Source organism: Aspergillus melleus (assembly GCF_016097325.1).
Source record: "Aspergillus melleus strain CBS 546.65 chromosome Unknown contig10, whole genome shotgun sequence".
Classification (NCBI taxonomy): Eukaryota; Fungi; Ascomycota; class Eurotiomycetes; order Eurotiales; family Aspergillaceae; genus Aspergillus; species Aspergillus melleus.
This window is the reverse complement of record NW_025763379.1, coordinates 46,798-58,120: the sequence shown is the minus strand read 5'-3', so window position 1 is coordinate 58,120 and position 11,323 is coordinate 46,798. Positions and strand designations below refer to the sequence as shown.

Below are 11,323 nucleotides of genomic sequence, written 5' to 3'. Positions count from 1 at the left end.
GATCAACGACGTCCAGCCCCTATCCACTCAATTCCCATAGCTTCTTCGCCTCCTGACAATCCTCAGAGTGAACCATAAATTCATCATGCGAATATACTTTATCCCTCAGATCAGCAGCCTCCAGCTCAACCCTTGGCCCAGACAGTGCCTTCTCCAACGCAAGCTGGCACCCACTACAGCAGACACCTCTCTAACAGCGCCACTCTCAGAGTCGACGTACGGTAAAGCCGTAGATATCATATAAGACACGTGGATTGAACGTCTCAAGCGTCTTACCTTCACCCTCGGGATATACTCGAACGTCAGCAACCTCACAAGGCTACGTCAGCCTGTTTAGCCAGACACGTGATTTAGGGGATATTCCCTTCAATTCATGGCAAGATGGAACTTGCAACCGGAATATCTTCCATTATTTATTCCTAATGCAAAGGATAAGCTTAATGTTCAGGAACCCCAGTACTGTACTGAAGAATTGTCATGCGCGCACATATGTCAGAATCTTTGGGATGTTCACTGAAGACCTCTCCAGCATCTCCGTGTGTCACATCAGTCCACAACGGGCTTTGAAGACTCCGGTGGATTTTACCACAAGTGCCATTATTATGGTTATGTGGGCAGTTCTGCCACGGATGGCTTCAATTGGTCTTGTATTATCTCAAGAACGCGTTTCATGCGGAGACATCTTTCGCACATTCCCACAGCCGGGTAACGGGTGGAGTCTTCTATGTGCTTTTCGTAGTAGGAAGAGGACCGAGGTCTTTCGCAAATGCTGCACAGTAACTTTGCAGTAGAATCGGGTGGTGTTCGTCGGCTCTTAGGCAAAATGCCCATTCTTCTCAACCTGTAACCTGTTAGAGATCAAGCCTAGCAACAGAAGACTGTACGGTACGTACCATCTTTTTATGTCGCCCATCTGATGTATCTAAACCTTTAACTACCTCAGGTTTTTTAGAATGCAACACGGCCGGTCTTGACAAATGACTTGAGCAAGATAGTTTACTATAAATCCAGGGGTTTGTGCCAGCCCCAACACCCGTAGCCATGAATTTAAAACCATTCGCAATACATCTCCTTTCAAGCTAAAATAGGAGATAACCGAGCGTTAGACTTTATTGAACATATCTAAATCGTGCTATCAACCATATCGAGGTGTTTTTACAATATATGCACACGGATGAACAGGGCTGGTGAATCGGTTTGGTGAAACGGGAAAGTTGCGCAGGACTTGTTGAGCTGCTCGGCAGGTTCAACAATGATGAACGATTCTTTAGATGTTAGGGCATGAACTAGATCGCGAGAACAACCCAGGAAGTTGGGAACAGCTTCAGCCAGTGACACTTAAATGGACGGGCTTGCCAGAAAGCAAAGAAGACTTTAAGAGTTTGCAAGTGTCGTGCTGATACAAACTATGGCTCATCCCGAGATGACTATGTCCAGCAATGAGAAGCGGAGCTTTTGGAGAAAGAAATGTCGAGCCGCTCTTGCAGACCACATATGTATGTTCTACGCAAAACCTTTTACAAGGAGATCCCCTTATCGGATAAAGACTGATCCACTTACGATGTGTAGCTCAAAGGCTCGGGTTAGAAATTCCACCCGATAAGATTCGTCTGCAGCCTGGACCAGAAGACCTATACGACTGGGTTGTCACAGATAGTACAAAGCAGCTATTTGCCGCCAATATAAGTAGTGCAAGTGTTCGCACTCTCCAGCAAATATGCGCTGCCCTGGAACGCGGTGACCTGATAGAAGCGGTCCATCGAGAGAGATTGCAAGAGAGCCCCCCTCACAAGGTAACTACGCAGTAACCCCGAGAGTAAGAAGCAAGCTGACCAGAGCTTATAGGATCATCTCAATGGCGAACCAAATAAAACTGGCTTCACTGCCACCATCGAACAACTTGAGCGCGAGAATGAAGAATTGACGCTCAAATACGAACGGTATAAGCGAGATAAAGACCAGGAAATAATGAACTTGCAAAAGATGAACAGCGATGAACATGAACGGTTGCGCACTGAGGTCGATCAATGGAAAGCCGGGGTCGAGGAAATTTTGAATAAACAGGTGACAGCGGCAGTAGAAGTCATTCAGAAACAGCTGGCTACTCTTTCCCAAATAGCTATTGAGGTCTTTAAGCCTAGGGTATAATACGAACTCAGTAGCAGCTGTTATGGGGACATGAGGTTTCGCCGACATCACATTACTATAAAACCATGCTCATACCGCAGATTTGTTGGTCGCATCAGGCTTTGGCTGAAGGGGAAGGGCGAAGATACTGCATGATATGTTACGTCGCCTTAGCATGTGTATGAATGATATTCGTTCTCTGAACAGTTCATAATTAAATTGCCAATTGAGAACTTTGTTCTTCTAACCCGAAGAGACATTTGGAACCCATTTGGCATGGCCCTTATAGGCTTGCAGCTCCGAGCCGTTCTGGGAAGCCCAGAGCTTGATGGTCTTATCGTGGGATCCTGACACGATAATCTGGCCATCCGATGACCAGGCCATCAGCAAGACTCATTTGACTACAGTAACTATATGTCAATTGAAATTACTTCATACGAACGACTCCTAGGAGTTAGCAGCATGGCTTCATTTATGCATAGTCATTCTTGCTTCACAATGTAGGACTGCACATCACCTAGTTACATGATTCCAACTAGTCCATCTAATGACGCAAGCGAGAGATCCAGGGTGAAGCTCCACTAATGTCGGCACATTCCTCAAGAGCATTCAGTTGATCCCAGGTTCGATTCTTAATCTCGAAGAGTCCTTGGCAGTAAAACATGACACTATGAGAGGAGAATGATGCATGTTGTGCGACCACCGGCTAGGGTGAATTGCCTAAGGTTACTCATGGCTTCTGTCCAATAGCGAAGGCCTTTCCGAATTGTGACCGAACAAGAGATAGCTTAGCTTGGACAATAGCCAGGCATAAGCGCTAATTGGTGCTGGGACAAGCAGAAGAGCGTTTTGTCTACCACCACAAATTTCTTCTGCGCGAAAAGGCATTCGGCCAGAGCATTTATTCGTGAACCCTGCTTTGGAGCTTTACGTTCAATCCCAGCCCGAAGACAGCTCTCGGCTTAAGCAAGGTCGTCCAACTCAAGTTATGTATCTGCCAAGTTACATGCAAGATAACTTGTACTCCTTTAGACTCACGGCTTTGCGTAGGTGATCGGCTTTCGTATGCCCTTCCGCGTCTTGAATTCATTATGACGCTTGCCACCGCGACTTTATTATCTAGTAAATTATCATCCAGCTTTTAAAAGCCTCTTCCAACATACCAAACTTAGGGATCCAAGAGCCCTTTAATATTTCCCGCGTGTGTAATTATGCCCTGTGGCTGTGATGGAAGCGTATGCATGTGGTCGTAGCAAATTGTAGAATTCGTACCTAAAATCTCTACCCGGTTACGGCCTCAGACCGGCAGTTGAACATGCTCCCTACCATCCTCCCCGACCTTGTCTCTTTCATGTGTGAAGAAAAACCATAACGCTTACTGAGATATTTCCCTAGAACTGGCAGCATCGATATAAGCGAATAGTCTTAAACAAGGAGAATGTACAACACATATATAGCACTAAAACATGCGAATCAAACAGAATAAATAGAAGTTTATTCGTTCACTTGAAACCACCCCTCTGCCCAAGATTGCATCCATTCAGTTTTCAGGCTCTCAAGGCCACGCAGAGTCGAGCTAGTTTCCGAAGCCCGAGATAAATCAAGATTAACAAAGAGCTCTCGTTCCAGGAGCGCTTTGTAGAAGTGGAGCAGTTTAATTGCTGGGTTCCAAAGGAACAGTTCCGCTGCGGAGAGCGTCGAGCTCACTCCCGATGTTACAAGGGCACTTTTCTCGAGACGATTCGCCCAACTAGGAAAAGGAACTAGGTCTATATGTTTCTCGAGTCCAGCGGACAAGGCAGCATGAACACTTGGCAGCATGTCCTTCCACTCTGTGGGACGAGGGTGTGCAACATTAAATACGGAAAATCCGTCGTTACTGTCGCTTCCCAACGAACAGGCTAGCTCGATGAGAATTTGTGAGACTTGATCCAGAGGTATCCAGTCAAGAATGTTCCCTCGTGAGCGAGATAGACCGATTGTGATAGGTAGTGCACCAAGGTATTGGGAACTAATCACGAGGCTGGGAAACCATTCTTTTTTGTTCCACCAAACGCTGTTCTGCACGCTCCCGGCAATTTGCCCGACCCTTGCAATTCCAACTGTAAGGCGTAGCTTATCTGCTGCGTATTGCAAGGTTCTCTCAGCTATGTATTTGCTCTCCCCATACCCTCCTGGACCTGCACTCAGCGGGAGAGATATGACCGCCTCAGGTACTTGCTGTCCAGCATTCTCTACTTGGGAGTAGTTGGAGACCGCGGCAACAGAGGAAAGAAACAAAAGGCATGGATGACGATAGGCGTGAGCAACCAAGCGGACAAGGTTCACGGTACCGCTCAAACTTGGCTGAAAAGACTTGAGGGGCTGGTTGAAGTTTACCGGCCAAGCATTGTGAATGAGGAGGGTAACGCTGGCACGCAACGTGTTATATACCACGTCACTGAGGCCTAGCTGATGCTGGGAGAGGTCTGCGTGCAAAAATGTCACTTTTGAGGCCTCGAAAGTACTGGGTAAGCCCCGCTCCTTGTTGCGAGACTTCTGGACGACCTCAGAATCAGGATGGCGATTGAGGCAGTAGACATGCGAGACGGATGGATCACATAGCAAGAGGTGTAGCAGTTGAGCACCAATAGACCCCGTTGATCCTGTCAGGGCAACAACTGCCCCGGGAGGTGGCCCCTCGCAGGGTATAGCATGGCAAGGCGTGGGCAGCAAAGCTATCCGATCCACCTCTGTTTCGTAACAGTCCAGGTAGTGTTGGATCTGCTCGAGACGGCCCGTGTCCGAGATATCGCCTGTATCATCCTGTTTGCCACCCATCCCACCATGACTTTTGGGAACAAGCGCCGCGATACGTGATATGGAGGGACATGAATATATGTCGACAACTTGCAGGTCGGATAGCTCGGGGATAGCCTGAAGCTTGCGTGTCAGCTGCAAAACTTGCTGAGAATCCATCCCGCATGCAAAAAAGTCCGCGTCATCCAGTAAAGTGTCTATGTTCATAATACTTTTCACTCTCTCACGAATATTATCTTTTATACTCGCGGTATCTGACACCTGCATCGGTGGGCTTGCAGGCTGGTTCAGCGAATCCATCTCCGCTGTGAATAACTCCCAGGTCGCCGTCCTTTGTACCGTTCCTTTATCAGTACGGACAAAAGGTTTGGACGCGTCGGTGAAAATGATTCGATCCTTCACGATCTTCGCATGTGCTGGGCAGAGCCTGTTAGCCTCTCTAATGGTCGGCCACAAGTGGTTCACAAAATCGGTTCTGTCTTGCAATGCAGGGGCGTCTCTCTCCTCCAGCTCAATAAGGAGAATTGCCTCCTTCATTTGATATCCAGCCACCAATGCGGAGCGAACTTGCGGATGAGAGCAAACATGCTGCTCAAACGAGACTGGGTTTGTCTTTTCGCCATTCAGGAACACAATGATGTCATCCTCATGGCCATAATAGACCCATAGCTCCGGTTTCGATGGGTGTGCTTCAAATAGGTCACGGGTATGATACCTCTGTGAAGTCGGAAACAGGGAAAATACCGGCTGATAATGATCTAAGTTTTGTTGCTTGACGATGGTCAATTCAAACGTGTTTCCGAAGCGATGCTGGAATTCAGCCCCAAACGACGGGTGAACTTGGAGGTTGTTCCAGTCCTCCAGACTGCCCGGTCCTGACTGCAGAACCAAAGGAAACAGACCACACTCGCTTGAGCCTAGCAGCTGGTATAATCGAGTTTGCCCAGAGACCACGTTTCCCGCCCACTGTGGTATGCTACCACCAATATACATGACGTGATCCAGTTGCATGGCAACTTCCTTGAGCACCTTATCCTGTTGGGCCAATCCCGTAACGATGCTGGGCGGCAAAAGCGCCCAGTCTAGATTGACACTGCGAATCACATTTTGAAGACTGGTAATTGTAGGGGGGTTCCCTGGCAAGGGATAGGTTGGAACACAGCCAAAATAAGCTGGGAGTAACAGGGTGAATGTGAGCCCGGCAGCCTACCGCCGATATTTTAGCAGCCATACCGATGAGGTTGCCACGCGAGAAACTTACGTGAAAGGGAGGCAGCATACAATAAAAGCTCCCAGCGTGGTAGAGATGGCCCGGGTCATTCTTTTGGTCGCTTCTTTCCGTTCCGAGAGATGCTGCCAGAACCAACCGGCGGACAAATTCATGCGTATAGACGATGGGTTTGGGGAAGCCTTCTTTCGGTTAGCTTAATGATCGGTGCCGTTCAGATGCTATTCTCACCGGTGGACCCAGAAGTATGCAGAACAAATATTGGATCATCCAGGTTGTAGCTGATGGAGGACTCAAAGCTTTCTTCTTCGGCGTAGTTCTTTTTCAGTAAGTCCTCAAGGCTTGGTAGAGTCAGCTTGATCATCACGTGGCCTTTAACAGCGTCAAGCACACATGGAGGCTCGGGATCCGTGGTCACAAGAACTCTACATTTGAGCTCAGTCAGGAGCGACTGGAATCCAGCAGTGCTATTCCGTGGCGACGGTAAAAAGATCTACAAAATGTTATGAAAGTTCTTCGAGGAATAATGGGCGCACGAACCTTGTAACCTGCCTTGATAGCCGCAACAACAACTATGGAGTATCGTAGATCGGTCGGACCAAGATACGCTAATGTATCAAAGCAAGACTCCTTTCCCAACGACTTTGTCAGAATCCGAGCCACGGAGTCGATCGCACTTGAAAACTCTCCATAAGTCACTTTCCGATAGATCGGCTGGGGTTGGTCGGCAGCGATACCGGCCTGGTGGTCATCTTGCATAGGACAAATTGCCCATATTCTCCCCGGGTCGGATCGTGCGCGCTCTTGGATACTGTCAGGCAAGCACGGTGGCGAGTAGTCGGAGGTTGTAGCAGCCATGGGAAATTGGTTGATGCAGGAGATTAGAGGATAGAGTGTGAAGGTAGATTCACCATTGTGGAAGGTGATGGAGGGCGATTCTTAAAAAGCCCATTCACTTGTATATCACCTACCCAACGTTCCTTGGCCAGCTCTAAGGACACGGCTGGACGGACTAGACAATTTTGGGATGAAGACGAAAAAACTTGACCCCATATTCTAATTGTCAGCTCCATCAGGCAACTCCAGTCTTACCGTTCAAGCTAGACCTTAAACGGAAGCGAAAACATAGGGTTGAACACTTTCAACATCTCCTCTTGCCGACCGGTTGATCTGTGTTCATCATCGCGAAAAGGCGGTTGAACGTTATGGACTATGTAAGTTCGTTCAAATCGTTATGAGTTCAATGAGAGAAGGCGCTCGTTTTTGTGTCTATTTCCATCTTCTCGAAGAGAAAAAGTATAAACAAAAGACTTACGTTTCGGGTGGCCACCGTTCAACACTGTGGATATTTCGAGATGCTTTCCAATGCACTGTAGTCTTCATATTTCTCATTGTCGCTAGCCAGCGCGAAACCTTCGGTGGTCGTGCAGGTGGTAAGGATGTTACCCACACATCATACACATTCAATCAAGTCCCATGTAGCATTCGGCCGACCTTCCCCACCATTGATCAACAACTGAATACACCCCTGTAGCGTTGAACCCTTGCGTTCTGTTCGTCCAAATTTCACACATTCGGCACCCAGCCTAAAATTGTACCAGTTAAAAATATCCGCACGAATCACCACGGGTATTATGAGTGAGTTCGGTGAGCAAATCTGCCGATGGCGGAGGGTGGGGAGATCTATCATCACATGACAAGCTGTAAGGCATTCTCGTTCGGATGTTATTCTCTGTGCAAGGGATTTCATTGAAGGCATTGTACAAGCATTTTACTAAGTCACTAACACGCATAAAACATGGACAGGTGAACAATTTATTTGGTCATGTCCAACTGGCTCCTAGGTACTTGATCTTCTCACTTTACGTACTTATGAGACATATGTAGTTTTAATGTCGCAGATGTCATTCAAGAAGCAATGAAAAAGGTTATACTTCGCTTCATATAGCTGCTTTAGTTCTTTCCGTCCTTCCGGCCAACTCAAATCAAAAGCCAAATTGCAATTTATGTCAGCTTGGAATCGAGACCAATGGAGCCCCCGTCCACTATCAGCGAACCAATCACAACCCTCCCAGCACCATTGTTGTGCACCATCTGCGCTAGAGACTCCGACAACGAGGGCGAACCATTTTATTCTGGGCATACACCCAATGCATATTCTCAGCTCCTCCCCCCGATACACCCCCCTTTACAAGCGACCATAGCATGGAGCAAGAGCGTCAAGCTATACGACTGCTACGGGAGCTATTTCGAGATCCGAGTATTTTTGCCTCAGGACAGCATCATCTATAGGACCAAAGGGCTGGTCGCTCTTCTCTTCGAGGAGGCATTCTCCACTCTTCTAAACGAGGTCATTATACGCAACATGAGTGTTATTTACTATGGTGACCTCCCGAAGGGCTATATATTGAGCATCAGGATGAAGTATAATGCTCCCTGTCTTGAAGGTTTTATGAGCGGTCCGGATGGCGAGCCACTAGCAGCTGCAACTGCAGGTTGTGGTTTTCAAACAGCGCATGGGGGAGTGACGTACTCGGAGCGTCTTTCAGATGCAAACACCCACTGTGAACTAGAGTTGGAGAGTAATGATGTCGGAAATTATCCTTCGGGCTGATCGAAATTTCCTGTCACTGATCTAGCCCACGGGAGAATGGATGTCATGGGATAGCGAGGGATGGGCCTTGTTTCATATTTGAATTATTGAACTCTCAATATCTATCATGTTCTGATGAGTTGAAATTAGATGATTTTCAAGGATTTACCTCTGTCATGTCACAAGCAAAGATGTGCTCCGACCACTTTAGAAAGGCACCGGGTCGGGTAAACACTCGAGTTTATCCATTTTTGATGGGCTTATTCATTTCCAATGTGATTCCACATGGGACCAGGGACTATCCTTCGCATAATATCATCGTGTATTATTAAATTATTGATTCCAAGAATCCATTTAGAGCCACAGAGGATGTACGGCTGATCAAAAGATGCCGGACAGAAATATATAGCGAGAGAGAGAGAGGTGGCGTAGAAGGAGGTGGACCGGAGTCGAGGCTAAGAGTAAGGCAGGTATTGGGGCTAGTGCTAGTATAGCGAACTTGCAATTGTGAGGGGTCAATTATTCTTCTTTGCTTCCTTTTCCGTGCAGAAGAAAAGAAGAAACAGCGCCGAGATGAGACGAAGATGGAATAGGGTAGCGACTCGAAGGAAGTGGGCGGGAACAATATCGCCGAGGTGGAGGGCGGCGCTTAACAAATGAGGTTGCAACTGTGCTATTAAAAAGACACTCCACCCCATGCCCCTTACCCCCCGGTTTCTTGAGCATGCCCTCTGTTTCCAATCCCCAAGCTCATCTAAACCCCCGACGATAATGAAATCTAACCCTTCAACCCACGCTTCAAACAGCCCGAAAAGACCCAAAACTTCGATCCAGAAGGCGACCGTGATTAAGTTCGCGGAAGTGAACCCCAAGCAGACCAACAACAATATCGAGCAAGGGACTCTCAATAAAATTGAAAAATGCCTAAGTCGTGCCAGTCACCCATCCGCAAATGAAGCAGAAGCGAAAGCCGCCCTGTTCCTGGCCCATAGGCTGATGGCCCAGTACAACGTCACGCACGCAGATCTGATCGCCAATGACGGCGTCGCGGACAAAGCGCAGTATGGAGGCCGGAGTGTGGTTTCGATCCAAAACGCCATCGATCGCACCAAGCGAGCTAGAAAAGAGACGTTCGTCTACAAATTAGCCGGGGCATTGTGTACCCTTTATGATTGCAAATGCTATTCGATGGATAAGCACACCTCCATTGAGTGGTCGTTTTTTGGCATTGCGGCAAACACTGTCACGGCAGCAGGGGCCTTCGAAGCGGTGCATAACAAGACGCTCCAATGGGCATGTGCGTACAAGGGAGGGACGCCCACTTTCAGCTATCGCATTGGCCTTGCGGATGGGCTGATGAATATGGCGTATCGGACCAAGAGGAGAGAGCTGGTTGAGGTTCAGCGAAAGGAACTGGATATGATCGCTGCCAGCGATCGAGAGAAAGAACGACAGCAAAAGAATGGACTGGATCGTATTCAAATGTTGCTGCCGCTAGAAGTCGATGATGATGATTTTACGGACAATGACTCTGCGCCAGTTATTGAAAATCCCTCAGACAGCATGGATGTCGACGAGGCCGGGCACACCAGGGATGTGGGTGGAAGAGCCGATTTCAATGAACATGATGTCGATCTGATAGACCTGGCAGGGGACGTGGACGACAATTTGGAGAGATTGGTTAAACGAGAACAGGCAGAGACCTTGAATATGGGCAACGTTCTTCAACATCCGGTACAATCTGAGCCTTCGGGTACGGCTATCAAGGACGAAGATTTCTCGGCTTCTCCATGGGCCTCGGAGATGCAGCTGGTCCAATTCCGTGCCATGTCCGAACAAATTGCAGAAGACTATATTAAGAAGCGAAATATCAAGCTTCAGACGAGAAAGTCTCGACCTGTCGCAGTTCGACACTTTGACTCTTATCGTCAAGGCTGGAAGGACAGCAGCAAGATTAATATTCCACTTCCCCCTACTGTGGCTTGAACTTAACAATAATTAAGATTTGTTGTTAGTTAATCATTTAGTCCATTGCTAATCTGCATGATATCTGCAAGTATACCAGGGCCGACATGTATAAATCTCACCGCGGTATAGTAGCGTCCTTTAATTCTTTTATATGACTATTTTGATAGAGTTTTACTATTATCCAAGTGCGATATATATATATATCGATATCTTTATCCCAGGTTATGGAGCAACTCAATCTATCACCTAATATGAGTTGAATCAATAACCTCCTTCAATGTGGTACAATATAGTCTTGATCTTTGATACCCATCGTCTTCTTCCTTCTCCTGATCAAGTCTGGGTATATTCTCCCCTATCGTAAAACAGGATAATCTCGCGAATATACAGGAGATGATCAGTCACATAAACGGCCTCGAGCAAGCGAGCCAACGCAGGAAACGCCTCCACAACTTGGTCCAAACCATTAGGGGCCATTTAGAGGACTTCACCATCAACGTCACTAGAGCGCGGTCCTTAGCAAATCACGCAGCCAATGAGGAAATGACCCGATTTATTGCCAAAGCATTCAGCTAGAGATCAATAAACTCAGCCACCTTATGAAAGAC

The 11,323-nt window shown here is 47.5% G+C and overlaps 2 protein-coding genes across 2 annotated transcripts; one reads left to right on the top strand and one right to left on the bottom strand.

Annotated features, from left to right (window-relative positions):
* Positions 1 to 3,621: 3,621 nt before the first annotated feature.
* LDX57_013053 (uncharacterized protein) lies at positions 3,622 to 7,012 on the bottom strand (the record flags this gene model as incomplete). Its single annotated transcript, XM_046094802.1, has 4 exons — positions 3,622 to 6,132; positions 6,188 to 6,336; positions 6,386 to 6,647; positions 6,695 to 7,012. The coding sequence occupies 4 exons, from the start codon at positions 7,010 to 7,012 to the stop codon at positions 3,622 to 3,624; spliced, it is 3,240 nt and encodes a 1,079-aa protein (XP_045950781.1).
* Positions 7,013 to 9,518: 2,506 nt separating this feature from the next.
* LDX57_013052 (DUF2786 domain-containing protein) lies at positions 9,519 to 10,733 on the top strand (the record flags this gene model as incomplete). The annotated part of the gene is made up of 1 exon (XM_046094801.1): positions 9,519 to 10,733. One exon carries the CDS (start codon positions 9,519 to 9,521, stop codon positions 10,731 to 10,733), a length of 1,215 nt encoding a protein of 404 aa, XP_045950780.1.
* Between the last annotated feature and the right edge of the window lie 590 nt (positions 10,734 to 11,323).